Source organism: Parasteatoda tepidariorum, chromosome 6, assembly GCF_982258835.1.
Source record: "Parasteatoda tepidariorum strain Cologne lab strain chromosome 6, Ptep-v5.0, whole genome shotgun sequence".
In the NCBI taxonomy this organism is placed as follows: domain Eukaryota; kingdom Metazoa; phylum Arthropoda; class Arachnida; order Araneae; family Theridiidae; genus Parasteatoda; species Parasteatoda tepidariorum.
This window is the reverse complement of record NC_141760.1, coordinates 1,168,230-1,183,533: the sequence shown is the minus strand read 5'-3', so window position 1 is coordinate 1,183,533 and position 15,304 is coordinate 1,168,230. Positions and strand designations below refer to the sequence as shown.

Sequence of the window (15,304 nt, the reverse complement as noted above, 5' to 3'; positions counted from 1 at the left end):
AAGAGACGATTTTTTCTTTAGGTATTTGATATTTGTTTAATTTCTTCAATATTGTGACAAAGAAGAATGATGAGCTCCAATTAGAGCAGACACTAATCGCTAAAAAGAAAAGTTAAAAATTTTTTAGCATTATTTTTAAGACGTCTCGTTCCTTTGTTCAAGAAATTACCAAGAAATAAAGTACAGTACGAAAAACAAAACACAAACCACCCTGATTAACTTTTGATCTAATGGTCGGATCTTCAAGTTCTGCAAATTAGTGCAAATAGTGCATGGCCGCAAATATACTCATTTATTAATGCGTACAATATAATAATTTGCAGAAAATCCTCAGCGACCATGTCGTATGATTATGCGGCATGTAAAAGATCCCTGGAGTGCCTTATTGGCTCTTGGCATTTCCGGCAAAATTAAATTCCTAGTGCACTTTAGCATCCAAATAGAGTTTCGGTGCTGCCATCTAGGGTGGCAGAAACTAAACGTCCAAATTAACATGACCAACGGTATCTCACCCATTGTGGTGGTCGTGAAAGAGTGGATACCACCTCTGGAGAACGCACTAGGTCTGCTTATCGGCAAGACCGATAGTGCAGCTCATTGGAAATAAAAAATGAAAAAAATAGTGCGTGGAGTCTCTCCGCGCGGAAGAAGTTAAACTTCGCAAAATGCGACGTTAATTGTAGAAGAATCAGCAGTCGTAGAAGAATCACTAGTTCTATTCAACGACTCTTTTTCCTGCTCCGCTCGCCGCCGTGATCTGTAATTACGGTAATATTGTGCATTTCTTCCTCGTGGACCAGTGGAAGCGCTTGTGGTTGCCTCATCGTCTCGCCCAGGAAAATGTATTTGCATTAATAATGTATGTGAATGCGTCATAATGTAATTTCAAAAGAGAAAACATAACTATCAATTGATATTCACAAGAGACGTACCTTGACATAACCTTAAATCCGTCGCATTGTCCGTGGGATTGTTTTCATTCATTTTTTACAATTGTTATCCACTACATTTGAAAATAAAAAATACTACCCTATTAAATTTTTATATGTGTATCAAGACAAACTAAAAAAATATTTATAGAAAAACAAAACTTTTACGACTTTTATTATTTTTATGCTGTAGAGAACCAAAAAAAACAAAAAAAAACAAATGGAAATGAATCAGGAAAAACTGGATCCTACGACGTGATTTCCCGGCCAATAAAAATGTAGCGTTAAACGTTTAACGCAACCTTGTTGGAAGTCGCATAAGAAGTATAACTTCAAAAAACAATATTTTAATTTACAAAATCAGACGCAAAAACGTACTTTAGGGTTCCTGTGATATTTAAATATTAGATTAAAAGTCAGATATTTAAGATTTGATTTCTCAGGAATAACTGGACCGATTTCGCAACGATTTATCCGAGCAGCAGACGTAGATCTCGGCCATAGATGCATTCTCATTGCTTGCACCAATCAAATTCGGAAAACTTTTTGCGTCTGAACTTTGCTTAACAACTAAAGTTAAAGTAGTTGCCAGGGATGGCAAATAACTACTGTTTTTTCTTTTGTATCGTTCTACTCACTACACTACTTCTTTTAAAAAGTAGAGCTACAAACTACGGGAAGCAGTAGCGACTTCAACAGTTTCGCTACTTGTAACCCGTTACTTCCGACCACTGTTTCTAATAATTTAAAATATGGGAGGGTTGACCGTGTAAAGCTACGTACAGATGCCGCTAGGGGATAAAATCCATCGTATGACTGGTCCTACTGATTTTTACTCCTAAGATTGAAAAAAATGCACCATCCTATATAATTACTTATAATGTTTGCAATATGACGCGTTCTTTCAATCTAACTTTCAACGAAACAAATAAGTAAAAGAATTCGGAAGACTTCGCAAGCTTGCTATGATGCGACCCAAAAAAACGCTAACGGTACTATTTTACATAAATATAACCAAATAAGGGATAACACTAAAAAACATGACTAACCTTACAGTTTATTTATGCTGTGATATTGATTTTATTAAATTTGTTAGAGGCTCACGACCTGTTAGAATTTATAAATGACAGAAAACTCTTATGAATGGTAAAATGACGCGTAAATTTAAACTCAAATCGTAATAATGGAACTTCGTAGAATATTAAGCCAGGAAGTTTTCTAAATTTATTCCACTTTTAGGAAGATTGTTATTGTTTACATTCGATCAATCATCCATAAAGACGATTTTTTTTCTTGTATGTAAGTTATGAATTACTTTGATCTTTGAGCTGCGTTAAAAACTATGAAAATAAGAAGACTGCTTCATAGCATTAACTATGCAAAGCAAATGAGGGTTAGTTCCATCAAAAAGTCTTCAAAATTTCTCCCAATATTTGATCCAGGAGTTCCCTTGTCTTCTGGATTGGGTTCAAAATTACAAGGTTACGGATGAACATTTTTAGTCGTAAACCTAGGAATTGGGTAGGCTGTTCAACGACGTCTAAAAATAGGGGGATGGGAAATAATAAGATATATATATATATATATATATATATATATATATATATATATATATATATATATATATATATATATATATATATATATATATATATATATATATATATATATATATATATATATATATTAATTTAAAAACCGGAAAAAAAGCTGGAAAAAAAAAGATATAATCTTTTCTTCAGCCCACACGATTATATCCGCAAAACAGAGTGCTTTCTGATATTGTATCAATAAAGCCAAAGCAAAATATATTAATACAATAGTGTGGATATAATCGTGTGGGCTGAAGAAAAGATTATATCTTTTTTTTTCAACTTTTTTTCCGGTTTTTTAATTAATATTTTTCTTTTTTTTTTTTTAAATAAACTGTTGTTTGTTATATTTTTACTTATTATTTCCCACCCCCCTTTTTTTCATATGTCAATAATTTTTCTTTGTTCTATTCTTCATTTTGAACTTATCTAATGAGTGCTGTTTACTTGCAGCTTAAGCGCAATAAATGAAACTTATTGTTTTTCTTAACTTTCTTAGTGTTTTCTTGTATTTATTTATTATATATATATATATATATATATATATATATGCATATATAACGTCGTTGCCGAGTGGAAGGATTAAAACAGGTCATAGGTCAGGAAGGAGGGTACAAAATTTATTTATTAATTATTTAATTATTAGACAAGAGCAGTCATGAGAATGAGTAAAAAGTGCACACGAAAAGTTGCGCTCCTTGGTTATATGTTAGGGAAAATCTTGCAAAGTAAAATCCGCAAAATGTCTTAATTTAGGGAAAGAGGGAAATCTTAGTAGTTGCTATTGGTTTATGAGATAGATCGAACGTTTCCCACACAAGAGCAAAGGGAAAAATGTCCTGCTCTTAATTAAATGCATACTTGAGACAAAAATAGATTTAAGAACAGGATGTGGCTTTTAAAAGTGTGAGAAAGTATTTCGTTTGGAATAATTAATTAGGATGAAGTTTTATAGCAAAGAAACTAACATAAAAAGATTAATTGAAGCTTTTTATGTTACATATATATATATATATATATATATATATATATATATATATATATATATATATATATATATATATATATATATATATATATATATATATATATATATATATATATATATATATATATATATATATATATATATATATATATATATATATATATATATATATACTGGTGTGCAAAACTTAAGCAACAAGTGCGTTTTTTGTCATAACTCTACAAAAATCATTCGATTGACATGAAATTTGAATATGATGTACATTATTTTGTATTTAAACGATGGTAAAAGAATAATGACGCAGAAATGAAAATAAAGCTTAAAGTAGGGTATGGAACAAAAAAAGGCTTTATTTGACATATAGTGGCGTTACACCTGATTGCCTGAAGAAGCGTAAGTAACTGGCAGATGTTACCTAGTATGGGATGTGCCCTCCCCTTACTGTAATTGTTGCTTGGCATCGTCTCTCCATGCTAAGCACCAGATTATCCAGGAGTTCTTGGGGTAAACGTCTCCATTCCTCCTTTAACGCATCTTTCAGCTGATGGGTGTTACCAGGAGGATACTGTCGTGTCGCAAGACGTCTCCCTAATGCATCACACACATGCTCTATGGGATTTAGATCTGGAGAGTAAGCTGGCCAATCCATTCGTGTGATATCTTCACTTTCCAGTAGCTCTTGAACATTAGCAGTACGGTATGGCCGGACATTGCCATCCATAAAAATGAAGTCTGGTTCAATGGTCCCTCGGAACAGACGCACATGGGGTAGGATTACCTCATTGCAGTAGCGGTCTCCAGTTACAGAACCTCGGTCGAAGATCTGAAGCTCAGTCCGCCCGTTCAACATAATGCCACCCCAGACGACAACCCCAGGACCACCGTAACGATCTCTTTCCGCGATGTTATTGGGATGAAATCGAGCTCCAACCTCTCTCCAGATCAACTGACGTTGAGAATCGCTTGTAGCACTAAAACGACTCTCATCTGTGAAGAGGACTCCATTGATGAGGTGTCCAGGTTTCGTGATCTCTGCACCACTCTAAACGATGCCGCCGATGGCTAACTTTTAAAGATATGCAGCATTCAGGACGCCTAGTAAATAAGTCACCTTTGTGGAGGTGTCTGGCCACTGTAAATCTTGATACTTGTCTTCCTGTGGCTGTGCACAGTTGCTGAGATATGGAGCTCGCTGACTGAAAACGGTTTCTTTTCGCCTGGAGGACAATGTAACGGTCATCTTTTGGTGTTGTTTTCCTTGGACGGCCACCACCAACCTTCCGAACAGCTGTACCAGTAGTTTTAAAGACATTCCAAGCACGAGAAACAACACTTTTGTTGATACCGAACTCTTCGGCGACACTGGGTCACACTACGCCCCTCCTCAAGCTTCCCAATCATTCTTCCTCGAGTAAAGTCGTCTAAATGATTTCTTGAAGACATGTTTCACAAAACAAATCACTTGCACTTGCAGCGAATGTCTTTAACTACGGTGCTCTTCATCCTTTTATCACAGCTTTGACCTACGAGCGCCGACCCACAAGGTTTACGTACACTTACATCACCTACGACGATTTATTTCTAAAATTTGCATACAAATAATCTTTCTAATGAATTACGTGCATATTATACTGCAATTTCATGGCTATCTTATACTTTGTTGGGGAGCTGTGGCCGAAAAACCACTTGTTGCTTAAGTTTTGCACACCAGTGTATCAAGGCCGTAGCCAGGATATTGATATTTTTTCGGGGGGGGGGGGGAGGGAGTAGGGTAAGAAGCAAGGACAGTTTCAGACATGCAAAGTAGGTGAAAAACGTTGTAACAAATATTGTTTATTCTGTTGTTCGCAAAACTTAAACTAGTAATTAAAAAATATTACATAATACTTATTTTTCAATTAATATTACATAATAATTATAATCAATTTGTGAACAAAGTTTACAAAGACATGCGACGGGGATTTGAAGAAAATTTTTCGATTACTTTTTTAGGACAAACCAGAATATCCCGAAATATGCTTAATAAAGTTAGTTAATAAAAGGTTTGATTCGACAGTTTTTGTTTTTCTTTTTACTGAGAGGCTCAAAGAAAGACTAAAAAGTTTGAATCCCAAATTTCGGGGGGGGGATTTGTCCCGACGGTCTCCCCCCCCTGGCTACGGGCCTGCAGTGCATATGTAGAGTATGTTTCAGCGTCATAGTGTAACATCTCGGCATATTACACCACTCTCCATCATGTAATAGTTTAAAAGATTTCATCATCCTTTTTGTCATTGAGAGGAGTCAGTCAGCGAGTCCCGATGGGGAAATCCCGAATTTATAATTAACTATTAACTCTCTTCGATAGGACAATCTAATTTCCCTTTCCCATGCATTTTGGCGATGCTGCGAGAAGGTAGCTCTCACCAATCATGTCACAGCTACAACTTATTTACTTTTATTTCTATTAAATGTTAAGTTTGCTTATTAAATTATCGTCGTTATTTCATCTAATGCTGCACAAACTCCCACAAATAATGGAGGCTCGCGTCCGTGATTTGAATAGAGCCGTAATTTTTGAACTTTGAAATCCCGCGAAGGGGATTTTTCAGCCAAATAACTTTTGAAATCCCGCGAAGGGGATAATCTACGAATTGTGGAGCTAAGGAAAAGAAAAGTGAAATTCTACGCTCGTGAAGGAATGTAAACTTAAATTAACATTCACTCGAATGTTGTTCCTGCTTTAAACTAAACACACACATATATATAAAGAACATTTAGCTTGGAATCCTATTACCTGCAATTAATCTGAAAAGTTTTTTCGCAGCAGTCATTTACGTGTATCATAAAATCTGCTTATTTTTTTTCGACTTTAAAAAAAAAAAAAAAATTCGCAATGAAGTTTTTTCTCTAGTATTTAAATTATGAGATAATTTGATTTCTGAGTTGTGATAAAAGTTGCAAAGGAAAAAAAAGAAAGAAAAAAAAGAAAAAAGTTTCATAACATTCACTAACATGATATCAAGGAAGAGAAATTTTTTTTTTTGATTTAAACACAATTAATTTCATTACGATAATGAACCTGGAATTCCATTACCTTCTATCAATCTGAAAATCATTTCCGTGGTATTCATTAGCGGCTAAAGCAGAATCTGATTATTTTCATTAAAAAACTTTCATAAAGGGGCAATACTGCTCCAATATTTATATAAACTATAATTTAATCTGTCTTTTTAAAATTACAAACATGAAGATAATAACTTTTGATTAATTGAAATTCAGTAACGGGAGAGACCGTTTTTCGCGGATCAACAAAAACGATTTGACAGATTTCGACAGGGATATTTCCCCCCATTATTCAAATTATTGTTCGTACTCTTAAACGTTGCAAATTAATTAATCATGACGTAGACTCTATAAGGATTTTTAATGATATTTATAAAGAGTGGTAATTCACGAACATTCTATGGGGTCAAATGTTGTAGTTGTTGGCGTAGGTTAATAAGGCAAGAGAGGCGATTGTCCCTGTTCTTCCAGTGGCGCCATATATGGCAGAGAATTCGACTTCTCGTTTATAGGGCAAACCCATTCATTCATCCACAGATCGTAATTTTGACTTAAACCAGAGACCGATCAATCTCCAATTTAGCACCTCCAGAGATATAATTTGTTATGGGAGCATGTAGGACTTTGTGACCCGACAGCTTTAACCCGGACCACGGACCAGTAACCATTTACTACACGGGGAGTCTTTGGACGGCTGGATTCAAACTCCCGTTCTCACGAACGTGAATCCAGCGCCCTGTCAACCAGGCTATTCCGGCCCCATGTGGTCAAAAGAAAGTAATAAATGCCACAAATATCTTTTTTGATAAAAAAAAAAATTATAGTTTAAATTTTCACGAAAAATATAAAGTGAATTTATGGTTACGATGCTCATATTTAAAAAAAAACTGGTTTAATTATAATGATAACAGTAGCTAACTAATAAACAAACCGCATGTTCACTCATGCGTTATTTAAATCTTATGTTCCAAGTGTAACATGCGTGAAATAGTGTTCGAAGATTCTAGCGAGAAAATGCGTTACCCGACAAGGCGAATTTCAAAATACTGTGCCAAGGAGGCGCCCGGGAGTCGACAATGTGGAAAATAGCTTCCCGAACTTATCATTGAATCCAGACAGCCAACGCTACAATCAGAGGTAGTATGGCAGACTCATACTTTTCTCAGCGACTCAATCTCATCTTCTCGTTCTCAAAGTCATCTAGTCTTTGGACAACAACGGTCTCCTCCACTCAACTCCAACTTTTCTCAAAGAAGACGGAACTGTCTATATCATTCGCCGAATCTTTTTCGCAGCAAAAAAAAGTTTTAACTTCATTGCTCTCTATAGGCTCTTACTATCCGATTGCTCAATTTTTGTTCACTCATTTTACGCGCTTTGAAAATCAATCTGTTCTATTTCTTCAGTTCCAGAAGGACTTTTTCAATCGAAATGGTATCAGTAAATACGATATCATTCCATTTTACATCCCGATCTCCTCAACATCTACATCTACTTGCATGTATTCTCGTAACAAAACCAAAAAAACCTTCAACGAGATCACATTTTCTTTCAGGAAGCACTCCATACTCTTTGGAATAATTTTTGAAACCTGGCTACGGATGCCTCAAAATCCAACAATAACGTTGACAAAGTGACTCAAAAAACAATGTGAGTTATAATTCCTGAATTCATCCTATAAATTATGTTTTCCTACGGAAAGTCTTAGCTATTCGGCCAACAATAAATAAATATGCTGCAGGCACTTCAATTACGTAATCTTGATCAGACAGCAAATTCGCAATCATAGCTGTAAGCTACCCACTAATCTCCTCATAGCATCCTACTGCTACAGAATACTATTGTTTCAGCTAGTCCGTGAAATCCCTATCTATCACTTGGATTCTGACCCACATTGGCATTTCTATATAGATGAAACTGTAGATAAACTGACCAAGCAAGCAACAGCATCATCTTGCGAGCAGTTCTCTTCATCTCTCTCAAAGATTTCTCAGACTCCTCAAGCCTAGACTCAAACCGCCAACTCAAAAGATTCTTGGATTCGTTCAGAGCTGAAAAGGTTAAATACGGTTCCCTTTTTCCGTACCCAATCCATAAAGTCTAATATACAATCCAACTAAATGCGATTCGGAACACAGGACTTCTCCTTGTGGGATCATTGCTGAATACCAGAATCTGCAAACTATTTTCTCTTTGTGGCTAGGGTGCCTTCCCCTCTGCAGAGGATCAAAATTGAGATGGCATGTCTTCGGATCATCCTCAGGGATGCTTCCCAGACCGTGCAGCTGTAGCACGTGTTGAAGCCGGTATGAATGTAGTAATAGTAGCGCCACCTACATTAATTAGAAAAAAGTTACTTCCTTGTTGGATATCATTGCGTCTAGAGATAGACCAATGCGCTGTTGTCAATAAACGCATAATTAATAATTAATCCGCTATTCATTATTTTTGTTGTTGTTTATCTAACATTAGATCAACATTATTTTCATGAGCTCGTAATACGAACCACGCAAACCCGCAAACGCAATCAAATACAAAATATTAACATGGTGAAGTCGAGCCGGAGCATGGCTCGTGAAGATAGTGTTGCGCATTAAACAATAATCAACGCCTTCCATTGGATTACTAACGAATGATATGGTAATATATTCTAAATATTTATCCCGAAGAAGGGGTAAGTAGACTTTATAATTATTTTGAACTATTTTAAACATTAAACATGGCAAAAGAATTAGAACTCCAAAAATTGAAAACAAAGCTGTCTTCTGTACGAAGATCAGTAACTGGTTATTTGAAAAAAATAGAAGGTAATTTATCAGTAGAAGAAATTAATTTTGATGAATTGTCGGAAAACTTAGAGCTATTAAAAGTAAAAGAAACTGAGTTAAAAACGATAAACTCTGCAGTTGAAAATCTTATTGAAGATGAAACTGAATTGAACAACGAACTAGATAAGGCAAACGAGTACGAAGAAAAAATTATAGTATGGAAATTTCGCGGTGAGAAAAAACTGAAAGAGCAAGCGAGAAATGAGTCAGTTTTTTCTGCTCCAAGCTTCGAGAAAAACGCGAGTGAAACTATAAAACTTCCGAAACTCTCCTTACCCTTTTTTAGCGGTAATATTACCGAATGGCTAACCTTTAAAGATTTATTTAAAGCCACCGTAACAAAAAATGAATCGTTATCAAACGCGCAAAAGCTTCAGTATTTAAAGACATCTTTAAAAGGTGATGCCTCGCGAATCGTTCAATCTATCGCAATTTCAGATAATAATTTTGAAATAGCTTGGAATTTGTTAGACGAAAGGTATTCAAATACAAGAGAACAAACTTTCGCTCATATTAAACGCTTTTTAAATCTTCCGAATATTCATAATGAATCCGCTGCTTCTTTATTGAGCTTGGTTGATAATGCAAATGAAATTATTCGTTCATTAGAAACTTTAGGCCAAAAAAATGGATACTTTTAGTGACACTTTAATGTTGTATTTAATATTGCAAAAGTTAGATAGTTCCACTAAATTATGGTGGGAGCGCCAATTAAATAATACTGAAATACCCAAACTCAAAGATTGAAAAGCTATGCTAGAACTCTTCATAACAGCAAAAGTTCGTCCAGTAAATTTCAAAAACCTATTAATGCTAAAGTGAATTCTTTTGTTTCGCTTTCTATATGTGTATATTGTAAAGATAATCATTATATTTCAAAGTGTTCGAAATTTTGTAATTTACCAGTTCAGCAAAAGATTGATTTCGTTAAAAATAATAATCTTTGTTATAACTGTTTATAAGGAATTCACACTATAAAAAAATGTAAATCTTCTAACACCTGTTTTAAGTGTAATCGCAGACATCACAGCTCTTTGCATAGAGATGAGAAACCCTTTTTTCCCTCTTTAAGTGCCCCTGAATTTATACCCAGAGCAGATGAACAGAATTCAACGACGCCATCAGCCGCGCCTATTAATGAAGTTTCGTCTATAGTTTGTGCGAATTATTTGAAGAGTGAGCAATTGGGCGATAACATAAATCAAAGGAATTCTCCAGTTCTTTTATGCACAGCTATAGTCAAGGTTATAAATTCTCAAAACGAATCCATTAATTGTCGAATCCTCTTAGACTCGGGATCTGAGAAAAACTTTATTACTCGCGAATGTGTCAGCAAGTTAAAATTAAAAATAAATCCCGCTCAAATATCTATTTCTTGTTTAGGAACTTGTAATACTTCGAGTAATGGGCAAGTAGATTTATTATTTTCGCCTCATTTTAATGATAATTTAACATTCTCAACATCCGCATATGTTATTGATAAAATTTGAGGGAAAATACCAAATTCTTCCATTCCAATTGATTTGTCTAAAAAATATCAAGATCTCGTACTACCTGACCCATATTTTTGGAAATCAGGAGATATTGATATTCTATGCGGTGTAAATGTATTCTTTACATCAATTAACGGAGAAGTAATAAAACGCGATGAAAATCTCCCTTTCGCAGTATGCTCTAAACTAGGTTGGATAATTTCCGGAGCAACTACTTTTGAATGCACTAAAACCAAACAAATTTCAGTCAATAATTTTAATATAAGTACCGATGAATTAGTTAAAACATTCTGGGAATTAGAACAAATTCCTTCAACACAACCGCTCACAAGGGAAGAAAACCTTTGTGAAACACATTTTGTGGAAAATGTCACACGCAATAAAGAAGGCAGGTATTCCGTCAGACTCCCGTTTAAACCCAATAAGGGAATTTTGGGAAATTCAAAAGCCTCCGCGCTCAAATTGCTTTTTAGTCTTTAAAGAAGACTTTTAAAAATTCCAGATATTTATTTTCAATACAAAAAATTTATGGCGGAATACCTTTCTCTTGGGCATATGGAGGAAGCTTATAATCTAAATTTAGATAACAAAAATGAGAGCTATTTTATCCCGCATCATCACGTAATTAATGATTCTAGTCCAACCACAAAATTGAGGGTCGTTTTTAATGCCAGCGCAAAAACTACATCCGGGTTATCACTGAATGAAACGTTAATGAATGGTCCTAAAGTACAAGACGATCTTTACGCTATTCTTCTAAGGTTTAGATGTTACAATACCACGATAACATGTGATTTGCAAAAAATGTATCGGCAAATAGAGATTCATAGTGAAGATCGCGATTTTCAAAAAATTCTATGCAGAGATGATCCCATGAAACCAGTTAGGGAATATCGCTTGTGTACCGTAACATATGGTACCACACCGGCCAGTTATTTGGCAACGCGAGTTTTAAAACAATTAGTCATCGATGAAGGATTGAGCTTTCCTAAAGCAGCTAAATTAGTCTTACATAATTTTTATATAGATGACGGCTTGTTTGGAGCAGAAAGTGCTGACGAAGCCGTTTCATTAATAAATGAACTTAGTGAGCTATTGAGAAAAGGAAAATTCGAGCTTCACAAATGGTGTACCAATAGTCTTTCTGTTTCGGAATTTTTAAGTCCACCTAAAAATATTGACAATGCACCATGTAGGACTGCTGACTCTAAATTTATTAAGGTGCTAGGGTTGAGATGGGACCCAAAACATGATGATTTTACCTACAACATTTCCTTTTGTGAGGAGTTTAAGGATGAAAATCCTACAAAAAGGTCTATCCTATCCTGTGTGTCAAAAATCTTTGATCCACTGGGATGGTTATCCCCTATGATCATAACTGCGAAAATTCTAATTCAGGAATTATGGAAGCATCAGTTGGCTTGGGATGATCCTGTGCCCCAGGATATTAAAGAACAGTGGATTAAATATCGAGAAGATATTTGCCAAGTTACGTTAACTGTACCTAGAAAAGTTCTTCTGTACTCCCCATCAGGAATAGAACTTTATTGTTTCTGCGATGCGTCGGAAAAGGCGTACGCTGCAGTTATATACTTGAAATCAACTACTGTTTGTCTACGATAGGTACTCTGTCCGCCACAAAGTCTGCGGCAGTCTGGTGCTATGGAAACAAGAAGAGAGCATTTTAGGGAGGGTGGCTTCGATGAAGAGGTCTCCTTTTCTTTCGCCTTCGATGATAGCTTGTATGGGGAGTATACCAGATTGGCTGACTCAGCCACCAGTAGGAGACTTATTTAATCTGATTCAAGAACTTTTTTAAGATTCGCATGAATATTTCTTTCTTACTTAAAATAATTCTCTCGATTCAATCAGTTGTTATTTTTTAAATACAAAGGAAAAAAAGTGAACAAATTCTGACATTAAGGGTAGTACAGGTTTTTTTAATATTACTTTTTAATTTTACGATATTTATTATGAATGTTCATTGATTGTTAGATGGTTTAATTTCTAAACTTGCACATTTTTTAAAGCAGTTAATTTCTTTTATTACTTGAATTTTCCGGAAAAAGTGAAGAGCTTAAACTTAATAACTCTGAATTTAAAAGGAGATAAAACTTTTGCTGAAAATAAAAATAGTTCACGTTATCTGTACCGGAGAAATATTAAATATCTTTGTTTTGATTATTAATTTTTAAATATTTTATTTATTTATTTATTTATTTTTTTTTTTTTTGAAACTGAAAGCAAGTGACCGCAACTAGGATGAAATCTAAAACTATCAACGATGATTTTTATCAGCACCCATCAAACCATCTGAAATTTTTTTTGCTTAAATTACGTTTTCTTATTCATATTTTATTGTAACCTGTACAGTTTTTTTTTTCACTATTTATTAAAAACAGTTTTTATTAGCAAATTTATTTTTTTCTTAATAACCAATTTACTATGTATGATAAATTTATAGATGAGTTATTTATTAATAAAACATTGAGCTGCTTTAAACAATTTTATACAATTTCCATACATACATATAAATTTTTTTTCTAAAACAGAAGCTTTTGAAAAAGAGAAAAGATTAAAAAAAAAGGAATCACACGCTCTAAACGATGTTTCAGGCGCGAATGCTCATTTCTCTTAACTCTAGGGCTAATCTAGGGCTAGGGATCGAAGAAAAAAGTCTACTTTTCTCCCACCGAAACCAGTCTTAAAGAGGGACCCCGCACCCCTACTTGAAATAATCATACCTCGTTACCATAGTCCCCGCCACCCCTCCAGACGAATGGCGGACAGAGTACATATCGTAGACAAACAGTACCTTAACCACTACACAGGTTAGTGTACTTACATCCAAAACACGCGTCGCACCCTTGAAAACAATATCAATACCGCGCCTTGAACTTTGTTCAGCCGTTTTATTAGTGCACCTTTTACAAACGGTCCACAAGTCCTTGACTATTCAAATTGACGCAATACGCGCTTTTACGGACTCAACTATAGTTCTTTCATGGTTGAAATCTGAGCCATCACGTTGGCAAATTTTTGTTACCAATCGTGTTTCCGAAATTCAGTCTATTCTTCCAGTTCAACATTGGAATCATATCAGTTCTGGTCAAAACCCTGCTGATTGCGCTAGTAGAGGACTTCCACCAAATGAGCTAGTTAAATTTGATTTGTGGTGGTCGGGTCCGTCTTGGATGAAAAGTGGTGAAATATCGTATTTGGAGGAAATCCTGCTTGAACTCTCGTCCTTTGTGTCCAGTATCGGACGATCCCGCTAAGCTTTCAGCACTTACCCCAGGACATTTCCTTGTGGGAACCGCTCTTTCCTCTATACCAGAAGAGAACCTTCTAAACGAAAACATATCCCCATTAAAACGTTGGCAGTTGACTCAAAAACTTTTCCAGAATTTTTGGAAAAGATGGGTTAACGAGTATATTTCCAGCTTACAGCAGCGCCCCAAATGGTTGCGAGTACAGCCTAATTTGAAAATTAACGATTTAGTTCTCATTAAAGAGGACAATATTCCACCTTTGAAGTGGAAATTAGGGCGTATACAAGAAGTTTTTCCTAGTGCTGATGCTAAGGTAAGAGTGGTCAGTGTCAAAACTGAGTCTGGAACTTATAAAAGACCCATTCACAAACTGTCAGTTTTACCTATTGACTGATTAACTTTCTTTATTTTAGACTTTTATTTTTGTTTTGTGTTATAGTTATCCGGTTTATACCAAGGAATCTATACATCTGTTTATAATTATATATTTTTTAATTTCATGTATGTTGCATTAGTTTTTTATAATTATCTTTTTATTAGATGTGTATAGTTTAATTTTGTTTTTTGTCAATTTATGTGCAAATTTTGAATTTATGTTTCAAGGTGGCCCGGTATGTTGAAGCCGGTATGAATGTAGTAATAGTAGCGCCACCTACATTAATTAGAAAAAAGTTACTTCCTTGTTGGATATCATTGCGTCTAGAGATAGACCAATGCGCTGTTGTCAATAAACGCATAATTAATAATTAATCCGCTATTCATTATTTTTGTTGTTGTTTATCTAACATTAGATCAACATTATTTTCATGAGCTCGTAATACGAACCACGCAAACCCGCAAACGCAATCAAATACAAAATATTAACAGCACGACGTAAATGAACTACAATTTTGAGTGTAAGAAATTTGATCTATATCGACAATTACTGCACGCCTAAGTCAAAATTTTTCCACTTTCCTCTCATCGCTAAGATTAACATTAAAATTTTTGAAAAAAAAAAAAAAAGAGTCTCCTTTTTAAATTTAACTAAATGAGTTTAGCAGTGAAACTTACAAATGTTACATACACGGTTAAATCCTACGCTCTTTCGAGTTTTAACTGAATTTAACGAAACTTTGACTTGTAATGAGTCTCCAATCGCTTGGGGGAAAGTAGTG

The 15,304-nt window shown here is 34.8% G+C and overlaps 2 protein-coding genes across 2 annotated transcripts; both read left to right on the top strand.

The window, feature by feature from the left end:
* The first annotated feature begins 9,273 nt into the window (after window positions 1-9,273).
* On the top strand, window positions 9,274-10,023 carry LOC147807438 (uncharacterized). The gene has a single exon (XM_087166545.1). The coding sequence runs from the start codon at window positions 9,274-9,276 to the stop codon at window positions 10,021-10,023; it is 750 nt and encodes a 249-aa protein (XP_087022671.1).
* Window positions 10,024-11,403: 1,380 nt separating this feature from the next.
* LOC147807437 (uncharacterized) lies at window positions 11,404-12,498 on the top strand. The gene has a single exon (XM_087166544.1). It carries the CDS (start codon window positions 11,404-11,406, stop codon window positions 12,496-12,498), a length of 1,095 nt encoding a protein of 364 aa, XP_087022670.1.
* Window positions 12,499-15,304: the final 2,806 nt, after the last annotated feature.